We start from the raw sequence: 26,374 nt of genomic DNA, 5'->3' as shown, positions 1-26,374 counted from the left end.
TAGATCTAAACCGAGGGAGTATTTCATATCAGTTATTTTACCATATGAACTTGATACTATTACTATCATCGACGGCAAAACTGACACAATTTATTTTTATAAAAAATAACCATAAGGAAGGCCATACATCAGTGCCAGCAAAAATATGATCATATATCCAGCACAAACTTATATGCCCAACAAAACCGCAACCCCAATCAAACAAAAGATCAGATGTGCTGATCCCTGAGATCGTGAAGATATCCTATTCTTCGCAGCTGCAATTGTTGGCCATCCAAACTGGCGGGACTGGACTAATTATAGGCATGTAAATAGTCCTAACATGTATTTTTCAGAGCAGCATCAGGTATGACTGAACTTTCTTAAAAATAGCTCTGCAGCATGCTAAGTTTACCAAACCAACATACAAATGAAATATTAGAAAAGACTACGGGAATTTTTTTACCTTGATGATTAGTGTGGCCTCTCATGGTTTTTGCTTTTTGGCGATGTAATTGGACATGGATATTCTTCACATCTGCAAATGCCTTGGGCCGTGGGTGGAGGCTGACTGACCCTTGAGGAGCTTGTGGCGGGTCTTGCACTCCAGGCAGTTCCCTCGTGGTGCTCGTACTTGTAGCATGTTTGGTAGACGGAGAAGGCCACACCCATTGCAGGTGAAGTGCTCGACGTGAGCCTCACGTCGTCCCCGCAAATGAAATATTTGATTTACAGAAGGGGTTGAGTTCATACTGTTTGGTAACGTTCAGTGCCCATCTCCATATTAAAGACAAAGAGGAATTATTTCAGTTTGAAGTAGAAAGGCAATAACTTCGGAATTGCCAACCTGCAAATATAAAATCCAAAGCAAAGGAAATATTCTTATGATTTGGAAAACCGACATCCTATACAAGAAACAATATAAGTTCTAATAAATCGCTGGTTCGGTCCAAACATAAACACACATAACAGTGGCACTGATTCGCCATGAAACTGTGCTATTGAGTATTGAGAGATATGGCAGCAGATGCATTTAGATATATCTAGGCACAACCGCACAAGGATTCACAATAGTGATTATACGGGGAGTAAAAAAACATTTAAGCTACATCTGGAGCTATCTATGTATGTCCAAATTTTGATCTAGCGACAGTAAGTTTAAAGATACACATACACACATGTTACTACCAATAATTATGAATGGATTGTACCTTACAAATACACCATACTAAAACATTATATTCAAGCTATCAAGGTCTATATAGAGTTTCTTGAAAATAAAGGAACACATCAGCTGAGTTCTGGACAACAACTTTCCCGAAAAGGAGATGCTCTAGAAAAGAAATGTTGATCCTAGCATTTGGCAATTTGTTTCAGACCAAGCTTCCTTTTCTATGTGCCACCACGGTCGTAAATGTGCAATCTCAGAAGTGGTGCTGACTGCTGACTACTGAGATAATCCTACTTGTTGCTCGGAGCTTGACACCATTCATCCTTCTATAGGCTAGTGTTACAGAAAAGGGAAAAGAGCTAACAAAGGGCATACTCATAGTGCAGTGTTCCTTCCTACAACCCCTCATTCGTAGTCAGTAAAAGGCTTACAACAATTTATCTTGGCTCCGCATTTACTTTAGCTTGTCTGTCGAGTAAAACAAGGATTGAGCTGCAGGTGGTTGTCACCTACTTTGGTAGTTTTGTACAACTCAAGGCCTAAAGCTATCATGGCACAGTCAACAAATAGAACTTGCAAGTATTAATGTACATTTAAGTAGCAGATGTTTCTCAACACAAAATGCAAGCAACTGTGCAAGTAGGATCTAAAATTCATGCAAGTAGTCAGAATATTTCTGAAGCAAATCGTGCATGTAGCAGGAAGAAACAAATAAATGTAAATAAAGAATAGTTACATTTAGTAAATTAAATTGGTTTCTCCTAAGAAGGCAGGCAAGATGAATAGACTATGTAGCCGCAATAATGGGCCTGATGAATTAACAACTTAGCAACAATGGGCAACGTCGCGTGGACAGAGGAAGGGAACTATGAGTCGAGCAAATTGGTGAAACAATCACTGGTGCCCTGCTCCGCCAGTCTGTCATGCATCCTCGGGACGGTGATCGGTGAGAGGTCGATGCAAGTGATGCCGCAGGTGATGCCCTCCCGCCGAAGCTCTTCCCGGAGTTGCAAAATCGCTGCAGCCAATATTAACACAGCAGGATGCAATAAACATTGGAATTCAGGAACTTGCAGATCAGGTGTCAATCTCCTCTACCTTTTTCCTTGTTGCTTCCTTTTCCTCGTCTGTTAATTAGATCCCCATATAGGAGGCTGACATGTGGCACATATGCTGCAATGGTGTGAAAAAACCATGAACTGATTTTCATCAATTTGTCAAAGTTTTGGAATCAAAATACATGTAGTCAGGTACTACACTCACGGGTTGATGCCGGAAACCAAAGTGGACGCAGAAGTAGTCTTTTTTTTGAAAGATCGATGCAGACGCAGAAGTGGTCGATCATGTAGATCACCCACGACATTCATATAACTTGTATAAGCAGAAGTGTAGAGCAAATAATCCAATCGTTGAGGAAACCAAACCCCTCTCAGAACTCAGAACTCATCAACCTCTTGATTCGCACTTGGGGAGGAGGGATTAAAGCTAGGGCTGACCTCAGGGGTGGGTTTGAGCAGGAGGCGTCGTCCTTGAGGGTAGGGTTTGGGGCGTCTCCGTCCGTCCATGGCTGCTGCCGGGCCGGGTCGTGAAGGAAATATGCCCTAGGCAATAATAAAGTTATTATTTATTTCCTCATATCATGATAAATGTTTATTATTCATGCTAGAATTGTATTAACCGAAAACATGATACATGTGTGAATACATAGACAAACTTACTGTCACTAGTATGCCTTTACTTGACTAGCTCATTAATCAAAGATGGTTATGTTTCCTAACCATAGACATGAGTTGTCATTTGATTAACGGGATCACATCATTAGGAGAATGATGTGATTGACATGACCCATTCCGTTAGCTTAGCACTTGATCGTTTAGTATGTTGCTATTGCTTTCTTCATGACTTATACATGTTCCTACAACTATGAGATTATGAAACTCCCGTTTACCGAAGGAACACTTTGTGTGCTACCAAACGTCACAATGTAACTGGGTGATTAAAAAGGAGCTCTACAGGTGTCTCCAAAGGTACATGTTGAGTTGGCGTATTTCGAGATTAGGTTTTGTCACTCCGATTGTCGGAGAGGTATCTCTGGGCCCTCTCGGTAATGCACATCACTATAAGCCTTGCAAGCAATGTAGCTAAAGAGTTAGTTACGGAATGATGCATTACGTAACGAGTAAAGAGACTTGCCGGTAACGAGATTGAACTAGGTATTGAGATACCGACGATCAAACCTCGGGCAAGTAACAAACTGATGACAAAGGGAACAACGTATGTTGTTATGCGGTTTGACCGATAAAGATCTTCGTAGAATATGTGGGAGCCAATATGGGCATCCAGGTCCCGCTATTGGTTATTGACCGGAAACGTGTCTTGGTCATGTCTACATAGTTCTCAAACCTGTAGGGTCAGCATGCTTAACGTTTCATTGACGATATAGTATTATATGAGTTATGTATGTTGGTAACCGATTGTTGCTCGGAGTCCCGGATGAGATCATGGACATGATGAGGAACTCCGGAATGGTCCAGAGATAAAGTTTGATATATGGGATAATAGTGTTTGATCTCCGGAAGGGTTTCGAAATTCACCGGAAGGGGTTCCGGGTGTTTCCCGAAATGTTTGGGTACGAGAACACGTTATTTGGGCCAAAGGGGAAAGCCCACAAGGTTTTTGGAAAGCGCAAAAAGGAAGTTTTGCGGAGTCCAGGGGCCAGACGCCAGGGTCCCTGGCGTCTGGGTCTAGACGCCGGGAACCCTGGCGTCTGGCCCTGGAGTCCGAGAAGGACTCTTGCCTTTGGGTGAAACCGACTTTATGGAGGCTTTTACTCCAAGTTTCGACCCCAAGGCTCAACATATAAATAGAGGGGCAGATCTAGCACCAAAGACACATCAAGAAACACCAAGCTGTGTGCCGTCAATCCCGTCCCCTCTAGTTTATCCTCCATCATAGTTTCCGTAGTGCTTAGGCGAAGCCCTGCAGAGATTGTTCTTCACCAACACCGTCATCACGCTGTCATGCTGCCGGAACTCATCTACTACTTTGCTTGTCTTGCTGGAGCAAGAAGGCGAGGACGTCATCGAGTAGAACGTGTGCAGAACTCGGAGGTGCCATGTGTTCGGTACTTGGATCGGTCGGATCATGAAGACGTACGACTACATCAACCTCGTTGATAAACGCTTCCGCTTAGCGATCTTCAAGGGTATGAAGATACACTTCCCCTCTCGTTGCTATGCATCACCATGATCTTGAATGTGCGTAGGATTTTTTTTGAAATTACAACATTCCCCAACAGTGGCATCCGAGCCAGGTTTTATGTGTAGATGTCATATGCACGAGTAGAACACAAGTGAGTTGTGGGTGATATAAGTCATACTGCTTACCAGCATGTCATACTTTGGTTCAGCGGCATTGTGAGATGATGCGGCCCGGACCGACATTACGCGTACGCTTACACGAGACTGGTTTCACCGCTACGAGCACTCGTTGCTTAAAGGTGACCGGCGGGTGTCTGTCTCCCTCACTTTAGTTGAACCGAGTGTGGCTACACCCGGTCCTTGCGAAGGTTAAAACAGCATCAACTTGACAAACTATCATTGTGGTTTTGATGCGTAGGTAAGAACGGTTCTTGCTAAGCCCGTAGCAGCCACGTAAAATTTGCAACAACAAAGTAGAGGACGTCTAACTTGTTTTAGCAGGGCATGTTGTGATGTGATATGGTCAAGACGTGATGCTATATTTTATTGTATGAGATGATCATGTTTTGTAACCGAGTTATCGGCAACTGGCAGGAGCCATATGGTTGTCGCTTTATTATATGAAATGCAAATGTGTTGTTAATTGCTTTACTTTATCACTAAGCGGTAGCGATAGTCGTAGAAGCAATAGATGGCGTAACGACAACGATGCTACGATGGAGATCAAGGTGTCGCGCCGGTGACGATGGTGATCACGACGGTGCTTCGGAGATGGAGATCACAAGCACAAGATGATGATGGCCATATCATATCACTTATATTGATTGCATGTGATGTTTATCCTTTATGCATCTTATCTTGCTTTGATTGACGGTAGCATTTTAAGATGATCTCTCACTAAATTATCAAGAAGTGTTCTCCCTGAGTATGCACCATTGTGAAAGTTCTTCGTGCTGAGATACCACGTGATGATCGGGTGTGATAGGATCTACGTTCAAATACAACGGGTGCAAAACAGTTGCACACGCGGAATACTCAGGTTAAACTTGACGAGCCTAGCATATACATATATGGCCTCGGAACACGGAGACCGAAAGGTCGAACGTGAATCATATAGTGGATATGATCAACATAGTGATGTTCACCATTGAAACTACTCCATCTCACGTGATGATCGGACATGGTTTAGTTGATTTGGATCACGTGATCAGTTAGATGACTAGAGAGATGTCTGTCTAAGTGGGGGTTCTTAAGTAATATGATTAATTGAACTTAAATTTATCATGAACTTAGTACCTGATAGTATTTTGCTTTTCTATGTTTGTTGTAGATAGATGGCTTGTGCTGTTGTCCCGTTGAATTTTAATGCGTTCCTTGAGAAAGCTAAGTTGAAAGATGATGGTAGCAATTACACAGACTGGGTCCGTAACCTTAGGATTATCCTCATTGCTGCACAAAAGAATTACGTCCTGGAAGCACCGCTGGGTGCCAGGCCTGCTGTAGATGCAACTGACGACGTTAAGAACGTCTGGCAGAGCAAAGCTGATGACTACTCGATAGTTTAGTGTGCCATGCTTTACGCCTTGGAACCGGGTCTTCAACGATGTTTTGAATGTCATGGAGCATATGAGATGTTCCAGGAGTTGAAGTTAATATTTCAAGCAAATGCCGGGATTGAGAGACATGAAGTCTCCAATAAGTTCTATAGCTGTAAGATGGAGGAGAATAGTTCTGTTAGTGAACATATACTCAAAATGTCTGGGTATAATAATCACTTGATTCAACTGGGAGTTAATCTTCCTGATGATAGTGTCATTGACAGAATTCTTCAATCACTGCCACCAAGCTATAAGAGCTTCATGATGAACTATAATATGCAAGGGATGGACAAGACTATTCCCGAGCTCTTCGCAATGCTAAAAGCCACGGAGGTAGAAATCAAGAAGGAGCATCAAGTGTTGATGGTCAATAAGACCACCAGTTTCAAGAAGAAGGGCAAAGGGAAGAAGAAGGGGAACTTCAAGAAGAATAGCAAGCAAGTTGCTGCTCAAGAGAAGAAACCCAAGTTTGGACCTAAGCCTGAGACTGAGTGCTTCTACTGCAAGCAGACTGGACACTGGAAGCGGAACTGCCCCAAGTATTTGGCGGATAAGAAGGATGGCAAAGTGAACAAAGGTATATGTGATATACATGTTATTGATGTGTACCTTACTAATGCTCGCAGTAGCACCTGGGTATTTGATACTGGTTCTGTTGCTAATATTTACAACTCGAAATAGGGACTATGGATTAAGCGAAGACTGGCTAAGGACGAGATGACGATGCGCGTGGAAAATGGTTCCAAAGTCGATGTGATCGCGGTCGGCACGCTACCTCTACATCTACCAACAGGATTAGTTTTAGACCTAAATAATTGTTATTTGGTGCCAGCGTTAAGCATGAACATTATATCTGGATCTTGTTTGATGCGAGACGGTTATTCATTTAAATCAGAGAATAATGGTTGTTCTATTTATATGAGTAATATCTTTTATGGTCATGCATCCTTGAAGAGTGGTCTATTTTAATTGAATCTCGATAGTAGTGATACACATATTCATAATGTTGAAACCAAAAGATGCAGAGTTGATAATGATAGTGCAACTTATTTGTGGCACTGCCGTTTGGGTCATATTTGTATAAAGCGCATGAAGAAACTCCATACTGATGGACTTCTGGAATCACTTGATTATGAATCACTTGGTACTTGCGAACCGTGCCTCATGGGCAAGATGACTAAAACGCCGTTCTCCGGAACTATGGAGCGAGCAACTAATTTGTTGGAAATCATACATACTGATGTATGTGGTCCAATGAATATTGAGGCTCGTGGCGGGTATCATTATTTTCTCACCTTCACAGATGATTTGAGCAGATATGGGTATATCTAATTGATGAAACACAAGTCTGAAACATTTGAAAAGTTCAAAGAATTTCAGAGTGAAGTGGAAAATCATCGTAACAAGCTCTGTTGGAAAAGGCAGTGCCTAGGAGGCGCTTAGGCACGCCTAGGCGCTAGGCAATGGCCAAACGCCTCGCCTAGGGCATAAATGGAGGTCTAGGCAGGGCAAGCAAGGAATTGCCTACGCAAGCAAGAAATCATGCCACAGACTGCACTAGTATGCCAAACGGGTTATATTCCAATGGTAGTAGATGGTAATTAACTTACTTATATGCCCTAAACAAATATCAACACCCATATAATAATCACGAATACACTACGAGTAAAAACTATATTATCGCCTAGGCCACGCCTAGGGCGCTTAGGCACCGCCTAGGCACTAGGCGAAAGCCAACCGCCTCGCGTACGCCTACCTCTTTTTCCAATCTTGTAACAAGAAAATAAAATTTCTACGATCTGATCGTGGAGGAGAATATTTGAGTTACGAGTTCGGTTTACATTTGAAGCAATGCGGAATAGTTTCGCAACTCACGCCACCCGGAACACCGCAACGAAATGGTGTGTCCAAACGTCGTAATCGCACTTTACTAGATATGGTGCGATCTATGATGTCTCTTACTGATTTACCGCTATCATTTTGGGGTTATGCTTTAGAGACGGCCGCATTCACATTAAATAGGGCACCATCAAAATCCGTTGAGACGACGCCTTATGACTATGGTTTGGCAAGAAACCAAAGTTGTCGTTTCTTAAAGTTTGGGGCTGCGATGCTTATGTAAATAAACTTCAATCAGATAAGCTCGAACCCAAATCGGAGAAATGTATCTTCATAGGATACCCAAAAGAGATTATTGGGTACACGTTCTATCATAGATCTGAGGGCAAAATTTTTGTTGCTAAATTCGGATCCTTTCTAGAGAAGGAGTTTCTCTCGAAAGAAGTGAGTGGGAGGAAAGTAGAACTTGATGAGGTAACTGTACCTGCTCCCTTATTGGAAAGTAGTTCATCACAAGAACCAGTTCCTATGACAACTACACCAATCAGTGAGGAAGCAAGTGATATTGATCATGAAACTTCAGATCAAGTTACTACCGAACCTCGTAGGTCTACCAGAGTAAGATCCGCACCAGAGTGGTACGGTAATCCTATTCTAGAAGTCATGTTACTTGACCATGGCGAACCTACGAAATATGAGGAAGCGATGATGAGCCCAGATTCCGCAAAATGGCTTGAGGCCATGAAATCCGAGATGGGATCCATGTATGGGAAAAAAGTATGGACTTTGGTTGACTTGCCCGATGATCGGCAAGCCATCGAGAATAAATGGATCTTCAAGAAGAAGACTGACGCTGATGGTAATATAACTGTCTACAAAGCTCTACTTGTTGTGAAAGGTTTTCGACAAGTTCAAGGGGTTGACTACGATGAGACTTGCTCACCCGTAGCGATGCTTAAGTCTGTCCGAATCATGTTAGCAATTGCCGCATTTTATGATTATGAAATTTGGCAAATGGATGTCAAAACTACATTCCTGAATGGATTTCTAGAAGAAGAGTTGTATATGATGCAGCCGGAAGGTTTTGTCAATCCAAAAGGTGCTAACAAAGTGTGCAAGCTCCAGCGATCCATTTATGGACTGGTGCAAGCATCTCGGAGTTGGAATAAACGCTTTGATAGTGTGATCAAAGCATATGGTTTTATAGAGACTTTTGGAGAAGCCTGTATTTACAAGAAAGTGAGTGGGAGCTCTGTAGCATTTCTGATATTATATGTAGATGACATATTATTAATTGGAAATGATATAGAATTTCTGTATAGCATAAAGGGATACTTGAATAAAAGTTTTTCGATGAAAGACCTCGGTGAAGCTGCTTACATATTGGGCATCAAGATCTATAGAGATAGATCAAGACGCTTAATTGGACTTTCACAAAGCACATACCTTGATAAAGTTTTGAAAAAGTTCAAAATGGATCAGGCAAAGAAAGGGTTCTTGCCTGTATTACAAGGTGTGAAGTTGAGTCAGACTCAATGCCCGACCACAACAGAAGATAGAGAGAAAAAGAAAGATGTTCCCTATGCTTCAGCCATAGGCTCTATCATGTTTGCAATGTTGTGTACCAGACCTGATGTATGCTTAGCAATAAGTTTAGCGGGGAGGTACCAAAGTGATCCAGGAGTGGATCACTGGGTAGTGGTCAAGAATATCCTGAAATACCTGAAAAGGACTAAGGATATGTTTCTCGTTTATGGAGGTGACAAAGAGCTAGTCGTAAATGGTTACGTCGATGCAAGTTTTGACACTGATCCGGACGATTCTAAATCGCAAACCGGATACGTGTTTATATTGAACGGTGGAGCTGTCAGTTGGTGCAGTTCTAAACGAAGCGTCGTGGCGGGATCTACATGCGAAGTGGAGTACATAGCTGCTTCGGAAGCAGCAAATGAAGGAGTCTGGATGAAAGAGTCCATTTCCGATCTAGGTGTCGTACCTAGTGCATCGGGACCAATGAAGATCTTCTGTGACAATACTGGTGCAATTGCCTTGGCAAAGGAATCCAAATTTCACAAGAGGACCAAGCACATCAAGAGACGCTTCAATTCCATCCGGGACCAAGTCCAGGTGGGAGACATAGAGATTTGCAAGATACATACGGATCTGAATGTTGCAGACCCGTTGACTAAGCCTCTTCCACGAGCAAAACATGATCAGCACCAAGACTCCATGGGTGTTAGAATCATTACTGTGTAATCTAGATTACTGACTCTAGTGCAAGTGGGAGACTGAAGGAAATATGCCCTCTAGGCAACAATAAAGTTATTATTTATTTCCTCATATCATGATAAATGTTTATTATTCATGCTAGAATTGTATTAACCGGAAACATGATGCATGTGTGAATACATAGACAAACTTAATGTCACTAGTATGCCTCTACTTGACTAGCTCATTAATCAAAGATGGTTATGTTTCCTAACCATAGACATGAGTTGTCATTTGATTAACGGGATCACATCATTAGGAGAATGATGTGATTGACATGACCCATTCCGTTAGCTTAGCACTTGATCGTTTAGTATGTTGCTATTGCTTTCTTCATGACTTATACATGTTCCTACAACTATGAGATTATGCAACTCCCGTTTACCGGAGGAACACTGTGTGTGCTACCAAACGTCACAACGTAACTGGGTGATTATAAAGGAGCGCTACAGGTGTCTCCAAAGGTACATGTTGAGTTGGCGTATTTCGAGATTAGGTTTTGTCACTTTGATTGTCGGAGAGGTATCTCTGGGCCCTCTCAGTAATGCACATCACTATAAGCCTTGCAAGCAATGTAGCTAAAGAGTTAGTTACAGAATGATGCATTACATAACGAGTAAAGAGACTTGCCGGTAACGAGATTGAACTAGGTATTGAGATACCGATGATCAAATCTCGGGCAAGTAACATACTGATGACAAAGGGAACAACGTATGTTGTTATGCGGTTTGACCGATAAAGATCTTCGTAGAATATGTGGGAGCCAATATGGGCATCCAGGTCCCGCTATTGGTTATTGACCGGAAACGTGTCTCGGTCATGTCTACATAGTTCTCGAACCCGTAGGGTCATCATGCTTAACGTTTCATTGACGATATAGTATTATATGAGTTATGTATGTTGGTAACCGAATGTTGTTCGGAGTCCGGGATGAGATCATGGACATGAAGAGGAACTCCGGAATGGTCCGAAGATAAAGTTTGATATATGGGATAATAGTGTTTGATCTCCGGAAGGGTTCCGGAATTCACCGGAAGGGGTTCCGGATGTTTCTCAAAATTCTTGGGTACGAGAACACGTTATTTGGGCCAAAGGGGAAAGCCCACAAGGTTTTTGGTAAGTGCAAAAAGGAAGTTTTGCGGAGTCCAGGGGCTAGACGCCAGGGTCCCTGGCGTCTGGGTCCAGACGCCGGGAACCCTGGCGTCTGGCCCTGGAGTCCGAGAAGGACTCTTGCCTTTCGGGTGAAACCGACTTTGTGGAGGCTTTTACTCCAAGTTTCGACCCCAAGGCTCAACATATAAATAGAGGGGAAGGGCTAGCACCAAAGACACATCAAGAAATACCAAGCCGTGTGCCGGCAACCCCGTCCCCTCTAGTTTATCCTCCGTCATAGTTTCTGTAGTGCTTAGGCGAAGCCCTGCAGAGATTGTTCTTCACCAACACCTTCACCACGCCATCGTGCTGCCGGAACTCATCTACTACTTCGCACGTCTTGCTGGATCAAGAAGGCGAGGATGTCATCGAGCTGAACATGTGCAGAACTCGGAGGTGCCGTGCGTTCGGTACTTGGATTGGTCGGATCGTGAAGACGTACGACTACATCAACCGCGTTGATAAACGCTTGCACTTAGCAGTCTTCAAGGGTATGAAGATAGACTTCCCCTCTCGTTGCTATGCATCACCATGATCTTGCGTGTGTGTAGGATTTTTTTTGAAATTACTATGTTCCCCAACAGGTCGGACCTCCATGACCGGCCTCCCTCGAGGACGGACGCGGATCTGGTCGACGATGGCTTGCTGATGCCGCCGTGGATCTGGGCGCTCCCTCTCCCTTCCCTTCCCTTCCCTTCCCTTCCCTTGGGATTCCCTTGGGAGAGGAATAAAAGGTTGGGGGCGGCGGCGCAGGGGGGCGAGGAGATTGCCGGCGTTCCCTTCCCTTGGGTTTCCCTTGGGAGAGGAATAGAAGGTTGGGGGCGGCGGCGCAGGGGGGCGAGGAGATCGCCGGCGGCGGGGTTGGATTGGGGTGCGGCGGCAGCTGCGACTGGACACGGGAGACGAGGTAGGGCTAGCGAGGGATTAGTTCTGTCGCGACGGTAAAACCAGCGGAGGAGAGGTGGTGGACTAAAAAAATCTACGAAGGTTAATCTAGGAAAAAAACCCGGACGAAAGTGATGGGACGAAAATTGACCGGTGGAGACTACCAACTGCTTCGTTAGGAGTAGAGATAGGTACGTGCAAGCATTGCCTGTGAAGTATAGGTGTAAAAAAGGACAAAAGGCTGTCACGGGGACCACTCAGCTTCATGCGGGTGGCAAAGAGTAAGATAGATGCACTACCTTCACGTGCCAGACACAGGGGCGCTGCGCCACACGATCGGGTGGGATCGGATGGCGCAGGACCCGGCTGGCAACGCCTGAAAATCATCCGACTGTTTTAAAGCATTTTCCATATATATTCTCCTATTAAAAGTAAACCTCAAAAATACAGATTGATCTATTAAAAGTAACCTCAAAATACTATTTATTTAATCATATATGGCTATTAGCGCTTCTGAAAAAAATCGTTAATCAAATTTTGCGTTCCCGGATTATTTTTCTCTTAAGAAATTTTGGCGCTCCAAATTTTATTTTCTTTACCGCCTAATAATCCCCACGTCTGACTTGAAATTTGGCTCCAATATATTCCCACGCCGCCATCTCCCCACCTCCCCTCTCCAACCTCCCGATCCAATCTGCGCCGGCATCACCCACCCCACGCGCCGCCCATTCCCGCACCCCGTGCGGTGGCAGCCTAACCAAGCTCCGCCCTTTGTCGGTAGCTCCACCAGCCGCCGACGCCCCTTCTCCTCCATCAGGAATCTCAGCAGTTGGAGCCTCGTCGGCGTCCATCGTCCCTGTGGCATGTCAGGCCTGGTAACTGTTGGTGATCACCTGATGAAGCACAGTGACATTGAGTTTGCCTGGTTGCGTGTCAGCCGTTGATATATGATCCAACGAAGCTTAGAAGAACTTACCGCTTCACTGCCGAGCTGCGATTTCAGCCGTAGATCTCCATCTAGACGGTTCAGATCGTTGTCAACTTACTTTTAAAAAGTTACTGCTTTTCTTTACCTGTTGAACCTGTCGCTTTCTACTTTTAGCTCTGAATTCTCTTTATAAACCCTCCTCCGGCTTGTGGAGAGGGCATTGAGATTAATCTGGGCTTGGCCCTTGTAGCCGCCGCGTACCGGCTGGCAAGAACCCTAGCTACCCTGCTCTGGATCTGGGTGAATCGATCTCAAAATTTCCACCTAAGTTGCTTGTTTTTTTCTCTGTTCGAGTAGAATTCCATGACAGCCACCAGTAGGGTCTGTCAAGTGGTATACAGAGCGTAGGTTCTAGTCCTTGGAGGCGAGATCTGAGTCCCAGATCCAATCGGGGCTCCGATCGGGTGCGGCGGCGGTGTTTGGTGGCGATTGGCGGCGGAGATCGTCGGCAGCAGAAGATTGAGCAGTTGTTTCTAAAGAAAACTTCTTCAGTATAAAATCCCACCCAACCCTGCCTTCTGTGCTGTTCCTTTCGGCGACGCAGTTCTACACCGAGCGGATGGAGAAATTCAAGATTGTGTGGTTGGTTGCTGGGCACCCGGCGTAAAATCCCTCCCACTCCCTCCCAGTTTCATCCTCGGTCCGGATCTTCAGGAATGACCAACAAAATACCTGAAGACATGGTAGGTGAGACGCAAGATACTGATTGCTTGGAGCTTGAATTGCTGCAACTTGACATAAAAACACTCCGGCAAGAACGCGAAGATGACAGGAAGGAGTTCTACCATTTCACAGAATCTGTCAACAAGAACTTCGCTAGCATACAGAAGAATTTCAAGAAAATTCAGATCTCCTTGATAAAGTTAACAACAGAGCAGTCAGTTGACAAAGAAGAAGAGGAGGAAGAAATACCAGATCCGCTGTGAGGGCAAGGAAGCACGGCTGTCCCTCCATGAAGGCCAAAGCAGCTACCAAACAACCACCTTGCCACTGAGAAATATGAACCTGCTACTGGGGGATCTGCTGTTCTTGTTGACAAAGCAACAGGCAGAGAGCTAAACATGGATGGCACTCCAAAGGTCCCTTACAGGCACCCTAATCATACAGCAAACAAGCAAGACTTCCACACCCCTCAGCAACAACAAGGTCAAGGCACCAAACATATCCTGATAGTGGACGAATTACCTGAAGCAGAGGTCAGAAGAGAAAGGAACATAACTTATACACCTGAAGTTAGAAGAAATATCCTTTGTGTTAAACCTGCTAAGTTAAACATTGCTGAGTTTGATGGAGTTGATGCAGACTCTTGGATACAAAATATTGAACAATATTTTTCAGCTGCAAGAACCCCAATTGAGCAAAGAACTGAGATAGCAGTTTCATACTTAAAAGGAGAAGCTATCCAATTGTAGAGAGGTACAGGGTTTATTGTTCACCATACTCCATGGCACAAGTTCTGCTCTGCGATCACACAAAGATTTGCGGTAACATCTGTGTGTGAGAATGTGAAGGCCTTTCACAAGTTAACACAACAAACTTCAGTTGCTCAGTATATTATAGAGTTTGAACAACACATGAACTTGATGAGGAGGGACAATCCTGCAGTACCTGATGACTATTATATGCATAGTTTCATTGCTGGGCTACACCCTTACATCCAAAGTCACCTGGAATGTGAACCTACGGACATGAACAAAGCTATGTGGTTAGCCACACGAATTGAAAAGTCCTGTCCCCCTGCCATCACTCAGAAGCCTTATGTGCCCAACTACAGAAGAGGAACTACAGGAGAAATATCTAAACCTGTCCTTCCTGCCAGCACATCTCCTGCTGCTGTTATACAACAAGCTAGAGAAAAAGGCATTTGTTATAAATGCAAAGAACCATGGTTTCCAGGGCACAAGCAAGTGTGCAAGATGTCACCAAAAGCACAAGTTCTGGCACTGCAAGAGCAAGGAGAAAACCCTGAAATTATCTACATAGTAGATGCAGAGGAGCTACATTCAGATGGGGATGAAGAACCTCCTGATAACCAAGAACTAAAAATCTCCATGCATGCAGCTACAGGAGTACCTGAAGATAAAAAGAAACACACTTTTACACTCCAGGTCCAAATTGGAAAAACAGTGGGCCTAGCCTTGGTGGATAGTGGAAGCACTACCACTTTCATCTCCCCTGCTCTTGCCTTACAATCTGGTTGCCCTGTCACACCGGTAAAACAAGTCCAAGTGACAGTAGCTAATGGGGGCAAATTATACAGTGATTTTTCTCTACACAAAATCAAGTACAACATCCAAGGAGTAGAATTGGTGTCTGATTTCAGGCTGTTGAAACTCACTGGATATGATATCATATTGGGAGCTGACTGGATGTATTAGCACAGCCCTGTCACTTTTGATCTGCCTAATATGAGGTTGGGGATCAGACAACCGAATGGGCAACAAACCATCTTCCTGGATGAGAGTTTACCCACTAGTTCTTGCACTCCTATACTGCAAGACATGGAAAACATACTTGATAACATGCTCACTGGAGCTTTGATGTGGATGCAACCAGTGCAGTTGGAAACCACACATGACTCTGTCCAAAAACCTGGAATTACTACCTTATTGGAAAACTTCAAAGATGTTTTTGCAGAGCCCACTGGGTTACCTCCACAAAGAGAATGTGACCATGCAATCAACCTTGAACCTGGAGCTCTAGTTATAAATCAGAGAGGATACAGATTACCACATCATCAGAAAAATGCCTTGAAAGAAATCATTAAAGATCTTCTCCATAAAGGAATTATCAGATTAAGTCACAGTCCATATTCCTCCCTTGCTATTTTGGTTAAGAAAAAGGACATGCCTTGGAGGTTATGTATTGATTACAGGAAACTAAATGCACACACAATCAAAAACAAATATCCCATACCCATGATAGAAGACCTCTTGGATGAATTGAATGGACCAAAAATCTTCACCAAACTTGATCTGAGAAGTGGGTATCATCAAATCAGAATGAAAGAAGGGGACATAGAGAAAATTGCTTTTAGCACACACATTGGTCTGTTTGAATTCTTAATCATGCCTTTTGGAGTGACAAATGGGCCTCCCTCCTTTACAGAACTCATGCAGACTGTATTGGGGTCATTACTGAGACACTGTGTGCTAGTTTTCTTTGATGATATCCTCATCTTTAGCAAGACCTACAAAGAACACTTGGAACATGTAGCCCTAGTATTAGAAGCACTCAGGAAACATCAGCTCTATGCTAAGCTCTCTAAGTGCACCTTTGCACAAAACAAAGTGGAGTATTTGGGTTATGTGGTGACAGACAAGGGAGTATCCACAGATCCTGCAAAAATAGAAGCCATAGTAAACTGGCCCACACCTCAGAATGTGACACACCTGAGGAGTTTCTTGGGACTAGCAGGGTACTACAAGAGGTTTATTCAGAATTATGGATTGATTTGCAAGCCACCGTTTGTTGCATTGAAAAAGGAAGGATTTCAATGGACTGACAGGAAAATGACTGCTTTCCAACAACTAAAGACCAGGATGACTTCTGCACCAGTCCTGGCCTTGCCTGATTTCTCCCTCCCCTTTGTCCTCGAAGCTGATGCTTCTGGATATGGAATTGGAGCAGTGTTAATGCAGAAGGGACAGCCCATTGCTTATATGAGCAAAGCTCTAGGCCCTAAAGCTGCTGCTTGGTCCACATATGACAAAGAAGCACTAGCCATCATTGAAGCACTTAAGAAGTGGAAACATTACTTTGCTTCATCCTCTCTAATCATCAGAACTGACCAGCAGAGTTTAAAGTACATACAGGAGCAAAAGATAACTGAAGGGGTGCAGCACAAACTTCTCATTAAACTCATGGGGTACAAATTCACAGTGGAGTATAAGAAAGGCAAGGAAAATAGAGTAGCTGATGCTCTCTCTAGAGTTAAATATGCCCTGAATGCCCTGGGCTCTAGCTCTGCAATTCCTTCTTGGATTTCTGAAGTGGTGAACAGTTACAAAGGAGACACTAAATGTGCTGATCTAATTGCTAAGCTAGCACTAGATCCTACTGGCAAACCTCCTTATACTTGGATCTGTCAAGGGCATCGACAATCCCACTCAACAGAAGGAGAATGGTTCGAGCTCTAGCAAGGTCTCTTGGTATTCCCCGCTCGACCCTACATAGGAGGTTCAAGTTAGGTGAGCTGAAGCGTGTCACTAGCACCGTGAAGCCTACCATCAAGCCAAATAATAAGATTGCAAGACTGAAATTTTGCATGTCCATGCTCGATGAGCTTTGGATCTCAACTCCATCTCCTCTTTTCAAGCCAATGACAGACATGGTCCATATAGATGAGAAATGGTATGATATGACACGAGTGAAGAATACGTACTATCTACTCCCAAAAGAACGTACACCCGAGCGCCCCGTGCCGAATACGAACTGCATTGGCAAGGTCATGTTCCTGACAGCCGTGGCCAAGCCAAGATATAGTGATGATGGGGAGGTCATATTTGATGGCAAGATCGGGACTTGGGCCTTCGTCGAAGAGAAGGCGGCAGTCAGAACGAGTCAAAACAGAATTAGAGGAACTAAAGAACTGAAAAATGTGAAAGTGACCAGAAATGTGATGAGGGATTATCTATGCAACAAGGTGATCCCTGCTATACAAGACAAATGGCCTGACGAAGATATTGGAAGAACCATCTATATACGGCAGGATAATGCCAAGCCACATGTCCTGCCTAATGACGTGGGTTTTCAAGAGGCTGTAGCACAAACGGATCTTGATATTCGGTTGTTGCAACAACCACCCAACAGCCCCGATATGAACGTTTTAGACCTATGCTTGCACAATTCTCTTCAATCCCTAACTGATAGCTTATCACCTAAAACTATTCAGGAATTGGTAGAAGGTGTGGAGGAATAGTTCGAGAACTATGAGGTTCAGAAGTTGTTTAGAAGCTTCGTGACACTCCAGGTAGTTATGATTGAGGTTATGAAAAATAAAGGAGGCAATGAGTATACACTCCCGCATTTGCATAAAGATCGCCATCAAAATGAAGGAAGGCCAGCAATCTTTCTATCTTGCGATGCTCGGCTAGTTGCTGAGACCAAGACCCTTATAGAGGAAGGAGAGAGAGAGAGGAGTGAGGGAATGAGAGATTGAGAGGAGTGAGGGAAGGAGAGAGAGAGAGGAGTTTTATCTTGTGTATTGTCGTATTCAGATAATTGGAGAAATGTGGAGCATTGTGCATGTCTTGTCTTGTTTATTTGAATTTATTTAAATTTGTTGGAATTTATTAGAATTTGGAGTATTGGATATTGATGATTATCTACTCATGGACAGTGCTACTCCATGGAACTTACTCATATAAACAGAGCATCCAGGAGCAGCAGCATTGCACACAGTAATTAGCCTAGTAATTGTACTCATCCAGGAGTAAACAGAAGATCCACCACACAAGGCCATCATAGCAGTACACACAAACCTAAAAAGTGAACTCCCTCCCTACATGTCGCTGGACCAGCTCAAGGAGCTGGGCTGGGCCAAGCGGTGGAGCTCGCAGCCCTACATGTCGCGCCGCACGGTCAGTCGCCGCCACGCGCCACTACTTGCATCATCAAACATTTGGAATTTGCAGTTGCAGGTGTTTGATCAATGTGGTGGTGTGGCGCTGGAGTTGATAAACTTATCCTTGCTATCCTGCCAACTGAACCATTCTGTACTTTGCAAAAGTACGTCATGTTCTACTGAGCTTAATGGACCGCGAATAGATCGTCTGAACTTCAGAAAATTGTACTCCCATTCCTCCCTATATTATCCCCCATGTAATCTTTCTTCCTTGTGCAAATGAATGGAGCCAAAATATACTGAAAACTGGCAGGTCAGTTTGTGGTTTTGAAACTGAATGTTGCCGATTTCTTCAGTTTCATTTTTAGGGTGGTGTGGACGTATGCAGGTAGCAGCAATTAACTTGATTGTGCTAGCAGCAACTAGGAGTAAACAAAGCATCCTAGGTACACCAGCAGCAGCAGTACTCAGCAGAAGCAGTAGTGCATAAACAGGAGCAGCAGCACATGAGTTCGAGCCATAGAACAGAGGAGTGGGAGGAAGAACTTACCAACAGTGGCTGTAGCCGATGCAGAACACAGATCGGCCGCGCCACCAGCAGCAACACCAGCAGTAGCCATGAACAGAGAGAGCACCGCCGCCGTCCCTGCACGGCGAGGAGGAGGTGACTGCATCACGCCAACACCACGGGCGTCGAGGAGGACCACCAGGAAGCGCCGAGTACGCGCCACCGGATCGAGCTTCCCGCCACCGGATCTACAACGCCGCCACAGGATCTGGCACTTCCGCCACCGGATGCGCCGAAAAATTGAAGCTTTTTCAGCCACCAAGTGCTGGAGGTGGAGCACGAGGCGAGGTGAGGTGAGGTGGGGGCGAGGTGCAGCTCCACAGAGCCATGAGGGGAGGAGGCGGGGAGGAGGAAGGAGGCGAGGAGGACGGGAGGACGGCGGGGAGGAGGACGCCGGCGAGGAGGACGGGAAGAGGACGGAAAAAAATTCGGTGGAGAACGGCTGCAAACCTCCTCCTGTGCAGCCCCACCTTCGATGTGCGCCACGTGGACAAGCTCAGCATCGTATGGATCGTCTCCTCCCCATCAGTTCCCAAGCGTTGCGCAGCTCCCGGCTCGGCTCGGCTCCTTTGTTAGCGTTGGGGATTCGATCCTCACTGCCGCGACCGGTTCACGAGCGCGCCGCCGCTGCCTGGATTCGCCTCCTCTGCCGCCTGGCTTTGGCCCCGCCATCGCCTGCAGTCGCCTCCATCAACGCCGCCCATCTCGGAAACTCCCACCGGCAAGGATTGTTTCCCCACCCAGCTGTCCACCTTCCGTACTCAAGTGCTTGCTATGTATATATGCCGCTGTTGCGAAAGTGATCTTCTGAGCGCGAGCACATGTGGTCGCGGTATCCCCCTGCTCGCTCGCCTCGTGATCCAGAAACACGAGCGTACAGGCCCAGGTATTATTCACGTATAGTGTTTTTTGAACAGTTCACATGGCCCACGTCTGCCCGCACGGCCTTCCAACGCCGTGAGGCACCTGGGCTCTGGCTTAGACGTACGCAAATGGGGTGGGTCGTTTTTGCACCGATTCTGGGCCAACGCTGGCTGCTGCTCTTTTACTATTGTGCCACTTCACTACCTTACCCATCACGATTCATTCATCCCCTTCCCTCTCGCTCATTCTACGCTGCACTTAATTTAGTGCAGTGTTAGAAATAGCTTGCTTCCAATGCTTGCTAAACTTAGATTAGATCAAGGAGAAACTAACCTCTGCGGATACTCCATCCACCTCGTCACTTGGATCTGATTTTGTAAGCCCAGTCAACAAGAGAGATAGCATGATTGGAGCCATGGCGAGAGCTGCCTTCTAATGGTCAGTCTCTATTTTACCAGTACATAGGAATGGCTCAACCCAGGCAGTCTGCTCCGCTCCTTATCTACTTGCTGCTGCTCGTCTTCCCGCTCACAGACTTTGAAATTTGAAAGGGATTGCCACAACAATGGGCGCGTGGCATCCCAGACAGCACGCACCTGTCTACTTTGCATAGTGGTACTACATGTCAATCACTCACCTGTGTGGAATATCTCAACGGGCAAGCATGCCAAAATTTATCTCAGATTTGATTTTCTTATCAACACACACTATACTCCGGATGGGTAATGTAGTTCTCACAATACATAATCCAGACCGGTTATTAAATTCATGCACCACATTGTGATTATACTCAGCAATTCTGAATGCACTCCCCGGTCTCTACGAAATTTCAGACTTTCATGGTTGTGCTCTTGAAGAAACCATAATGCAAGCAATTATCTTCAAAAATTCAGAAAGCAAGACACATTTGACAGTCATGAGTTTATGTCTGTGCTCTTCAAGAGACCATAATGCAAGCAATGATCTACAAAAATTCAGAAAGCAAGACGTTTGATAGTCATCAAATTGCAATAATGCATGATCACATTGGAACAAAATTCAGAAATACAGACACCAAAATTTCAGAAACCAAGACTCATTTTCACAGTCATCCAATGTCCATAATGCATCCTCACATTGCAACATAATCCAGAAATCATTACAGTGCAAGAGTTCTATTGTGGAACATAATTCAGAAACCAAGACATGTTTCATAGTAATCAAAATTCCATAATGCATCATCACATTGGAACAAAATTCAGAAAATCATGACAGTCCAGAAGCTCCATTGTGGCACAAAATTCAGAAATCATGACAGTAGATGAGTTATACTAACGGAACTACCGACGAACCCTCATACACACAGTTCCAAACCATTTGTAGCATACAGTAGCTTCAGATTATACATAGTTGGCACAACAACAGCTGAATACACCTAGCAAGCATGGAAATAAAGAAGTTCTAGTGATGGAACTACCAACGCACACATGAAATTCTACAGGTTCATAGTCTAAATAAACAAATTCTTGCAATTGCTCACAACCCAATCATCCGCAGATCACCCACTTTGTTGCAGTTGTTTCACCTGTGCCCTTCGATTCCACAATTTTTGCCCCTTGCAGTTGTTTCACCAGCGAGTCTGTTACCACTCTCATTTGCAGAAGTAGCATCATGATTCACCGTAGCCATAACTGCACCGCCACTTGCTGCAGCAAGAGGTATTTGTACTGGTAGTTGATTAACAACATCTCCATGTTCAGCTACCCTGTCCTCCAAACCCAGCCATCCCTAATTTCTGCAAATGGTTGCATTTCCACCATGCAGTTCTTAATGAGAACAATGAATTTCTCATATGCTTCGACACTTGCATCACCCATCCGCACCAACTCCATGGCATGCATATACATATTAAAATGCTTGAAGCTGAATGGATTTTTATGTGCATTATCTCTTTGATATTGAGTAAGGTGAGGTGGTAATACGTCACGCGCGTCCTTGGTCCACCGTTTGATAATGTGCTTCTGTGGTATTTTCGTAATACAGATGAAATCCAGCACCTGTATTTTTCAAATTGCTCATTTAGTGCATCACAGACTGCACATAGTGTATACACATCTCAAAAGCATATTCTTCATTTTTTTCAGAAACCATACCTTCAGAACATGGCTGCAAAGGAGCCCCATGTGTGCAAATTGCCCGCACTCGCAGTAAAATTCCTCATCTCCTTCAAGAACATTCACCTTATATGATACCCTACACCATTTTTCTCTCCGTGCGGCTTCCATATGAATTGCAAGATACAATTTCCCTTTCTCGAGCTCCTCCACTTGGTACGCGCCGCACTCATAGAGAATATGCCCAAACTGCTCAAACATAGCTCGTGTGTATATCTTGCCAGCATGTCTCTCAATAGCTAAGTTTGCTTTCTACAGTGATCTACACTGAAATATTAGATGTACCAAATTAGTGACCAAAAATTACTACTGCACATCTGGTGCCAAATTATGAAAAAGATCTTACTATTCGTGTCCGCTTCTCCTCGTAGTTCTCCTCAGCTTCCCTGTCAAACTGAAGCCTCATGTATTTCTTCACAAACAAATGCATTGGACAACCAGGCAGGACATAGTTCTTCAGCATGTGATTCGCACTTTCGCTACGCTGGGTGCTGGTCATCTTAGCACAGAAAACACCTTTAAAATATGGCTTCGCCCACTTGTGTCTTATGTCATACAGTTGTATCATGTAGTCGTGTGTCTTCAGGTTATATTTCTCCACCAATATCCTCCAACCTTCCTCGAATTCATCGATTGTAAGCATGTGATTTACTACCTTGTGGAACTGCCCTGAACTCGCTCTTCTTGGTGTACAACAAGCCGAGTGATTCCTTCGCCTTCTTCAGCACATGCCACTTGCACCATCGGTGTGCCGTTTGAGGCATCACATTTTTAATGGCAACCTCCATCGCTCCGTTTTGATCTGCACAACATCACCAGATTATATTAGACAAGCATGCTTTTGTAACATCAATACAAACATTTGTCATACATAGAGTATGTACAGTATGGATTCACACCTATCAGAATGGTTTTTGGTGCACTTCCACCCATCATCCTAACAAATTCTGTGAAAACCCACTCAAATGTCTCGATCTTCTCACTACGGACCAAAACCCCAGATAGGATGATGCACTGGAAATGATTATCACACCTACAAACAGACCAAATGGCATGTTGTATAGGTTTGTTCTATATGTCGTATCGAAGGTAACAACATCTTCGAAGAATGTGTACTGCAGCCTGCTACTCCCATTTGCCCACATAAGAGTCGTTATCCGCCCATCCTGGTCCGCCTGGACACGATACGCGAAGTGTGGATCTCTTGAACCCAGATCTGCAAAAACCTCCATCGTTTTCCTCACATCATCCTCTACCTGCTCTCTACTGATTTTACCACACAAATTTTTCAGAGCCCTTTTTGTGAAAGGCACCTTTTCCATTGAACCAAAAAAGCTCCCAATTATACTGTGTACTTTGGCTAAATTCACATTGTTCTGCCGTAACTGCTCTACCAAGTCTCTGCTATAGGCATCAATGTGATTGTGGGACGGCCAGTGAATCGTGTGCCCATATGTTGGAGATAGCGAATGATTGTGTTGTTCACGATGTTCAGATATGTACCAACCATTGTCCTTCAAATAGAGCAACCTTATTAATGCTGGGCATTCGCATCGGCACGATCTCGTGTTCTCCACCCCTGCTTTGCCCTGCAAAACACCAATCATACAAGCACATGCAAAAATCAGGTTTCACAGACTCAAGAAGCAGACCAAATTTATGAAATAATCCAGGAGGGTACAAATACATACCGTACATCCACAAACGATTTCCTGCATGCAATTTGTTCTCTCCACATTCAGCCTACTCTTCCCGTACCTTATTCCAAATCCCTTCTCCCATGAGTAGAGATTGTAAAAAGCATAGGTCTCCCCAAGTGTATCAAAGCTTGTCCCCGGTGCTGGCATGATTACAATGCTGCCTGGCTTGTCAGCAAACCCCCTTATTGCCTTCTCAAGGGCGCTGGGTGGCCCAGGGCAAGGCGCCCTCCCAGGAGCATCAGCTCCAATTCTAACCCTGCATTTTTTATAGATCAATATGTCACAACTTGTATGTGTACTGGAATGAAGTCAACGATATCCTGCTTATGCCTACATCCTGAGTTTTCAACATTTCAATCTCATACTCATTCGCTTTATCCACAATCCACTATCCCTAGCATTTCTTTGTCCCCCTCAAGCTGCATATCAGAAACCTTCCCAACGAAATTGTGGTATCCTGATCCAGGACTGCTTTGCCTTTTTGTTATCCTAGTATACCTACTGGTAGGCACCAAGGTTAAGGCTGCCAACATGACATGTTTACCAAATTTAAATTATATTTATGTTTCATGAATGGCCAATTTTTATTTATCATGTCAAACAAGCCCGCCTTTTAGTCCATGCTCTAACTTATATTCTTACTTTCCCTATATTCCATGATCTAATTTTCGAACTACTAGTTCCCAGCTCAATTCCGCTATCTATCCCCTAGTATCAGAATCCAGTATCCATAAACAAATAGCAACACTGCTATGCTTTATATTAACCATCTGTCCCTGCTAGTTTGCAAAGTACTACCTATGAGGGAAGCACACAAGCGTTTTCCAAAATGTTGTATACAACTATTCCAATTTTCAGAGCATCTTCTTTATCCAAAAAATCCATATACAACCTACTGCTAAACTGGCCTGACTACACACAAGTCAGAATGTGGCACTTGCAAAGTATACTTCAAAGTGGACAAACACCATTAGCCAATAGATTACCTGCGAGTCTAGCCAGGAGTTTTTGGATCAATTTGACCTATGGATTGCTTAGATGCTTGCGGTTCATCACCCCCCTCTGCCGCGACTGTCACATCCGCCGCACAAATCCGCCCGTCAGTGCTACCTGTGGCCATTGGGGGCAGCTCTTCGGCTCCTATCGCCACAGCTGGGTAGAGCAGAGGCTCCATTGGTAGCTCGTTGTCGTTCACCTCCTCCATCACCGCGGTCCTGCAGTCCACCAAATCCATGGATGAGAGGCACATATCCACCAACAGGAACTCTATTGAGATGGGGAGGGGCGGGGTGGTGGTGGGGGTGGAACGAAGCTAGGGGATTTGGATTACCTCCTAATCGGTTGCATGAGGAACTCCATTCGGGAATCGCCGCCGCATTTTCCTTCCGCCGCAGACCTCGGCGGGCGTCAATGGCGCTGCAGGATAACGTGGCCACGGGCGGGAGAGAGCTCCTTCTTCCATCTTACTTGTCATTTATTACGCTGCCCACTGCCCCCTACCGGAGATCCATTACCTGAGCCACGGATCGGGAGTAGAACGCAGACTCGAGCCACGGCTTAGGGAATCTCCCGTCACGGCCCCAACCACGGCCTCCGTCACCGACGGTTCGTACGCCGCAGACCCATACGGTATTCTTTCCTCCCGTGAATTAATAAGGAAGGAACATCTGGCGAGAGACAAATCTCAAAGCCCTATCGAGCCGTCCTGATAACGCGAGCACCTGTGCTCGCGACCAGAACAACCGCGTCCCCGCTGTTGTTGCTTTTGCTGGCGCTGGCTTGTCTAGTATATCCATACAACACTTGTCAGAGCAAATACCTTTATATCGATTATGGACACAACTGTGAACATAGTTTTAGTTATAGGAAATGTAAACAAGTAATGTCAATATCTCATAATTCGTGAACGGAAAGAAAAAGTTGCCACACTTAATGGCAGAAAGAGACAATTAGAAGCACAAGTTAATCATCTACATGACCAAAATATGTATGTAAATATTCTTACTTGTACACTTATTATATCATCACTGAATTTTGATAATGCATTAGTTATCACTTGCACTGCACACTCAAACTTCCTTCTAAGGGACAGCTTTTCACTGCAATGAAGCAAAGAAATCTGCTATGGGTTCAAAGTCAAGGTGTGATTTATACTACTGTTGGTCCAGAAAATGGTCGAACTTATGGTTTGCGGAAGGTATGTTGTGTCCAGTCTGGGTTCTCCAAGCCACCGACTATTTGCAACTTCACCTACAGAGGGAGACATTGTGGATCAAGCCTGCTGATATATTGATCAAATAGTATAGATAATTTTTTTTGTCGAGATCAAATTATACATGTACAGAGATTTCTTATTGACAGGTTGAAATGTCAACGTACGATGTATGCAATGAGCTATTTGTAGATTGGGTCACAGGATCAAGTTTCAAGATTTGTGAACTGA

At 44.5% G+C, this 26,374-nt stretch overlaps 1 protein-coding gene and 1 long non-coding RNA gene across 2 annotated transcripts; both read right to left on the bottom strand.

Moving 5' to 3' along the window:
- Nucleotides 1–21,693: 21,693 nt before the first annotated feature.
- Nucleotides 21,694–22,485, bottom strand: LOC123134427 (protein FAR-RED IMPAIRED RESPONSE 1-like). Its single transcript, XM_044553684.1, has 2 exons — nt 22,211–22,485; nt 21,694–22,114 (listed from the first exon to the last, which is right to left on the bottom strand). Exons 1-2 carry the CDS (start codon nt 22,430–22,432, stop codon nt 21,818–21,820), a joined length of 519 nt encoding a protein of 172 aa, XP_044409619.1. The 5' UTR covers nt 22,433–22,485; the 3' UTR covers nt 21,694–21,817.
- Nucleotides 22,486–23,967: 1,482 nt separating this feature from the next.
- LOC123134426 (uncharacterized) lies at nt 23,968–25,560 on the bottom strand. Its single transcript, XR_006465643.1, has 3 exons — nt 25,262–25,560; nt 24,918–25,145; nt 23,968–24,187 (listed from the first exon to the last, which is right to left on the bottom strand). It is a non-coding gene; the product is annotated as an uncharacterized lncRNA (long non-coding RNA).
- Nucleotides 25,561–26,374: the final 814 nt, after the last annotated feature.

This window comes from Triticum aestivum, chromosome 6B, assembly GCF_018294505.1.
Source record: "Triticum aestivum cultivar Chinese Spring chromosome 6B, IWGSC CS RefSeq v2.1, whole genome shotgun sequence".
Classification (NCBI taxonomy): Eukaryota; Viridiplantae; Streptophyta; class Magnoliopsida; order Poales; family Poaceae; genus Triticum; species Triticum aestivum.
Note: the sequence above shows the minus strand (reverse complement) of the source record. Positions and strands in the feature narration are given on the sequence as shown.

Bases quoted from the DNA above. Each gene is read 5' to 3' on its own strand.
- LOC123134427 (XM_044553684.1), bottom strand. From the start codon at position 22,432: ATGTTTGAGCAGTTTGGGCATATTCTCTATGAGTGCGGCGCGTACCAA. The intron at 22,115-22,210 runs GTATGGTTTCTG...TGAAAAATACAG, and splicing joins TTTGCAGCCATGTTCTGAAG to GTGCTGGATTTCATCTGTAT.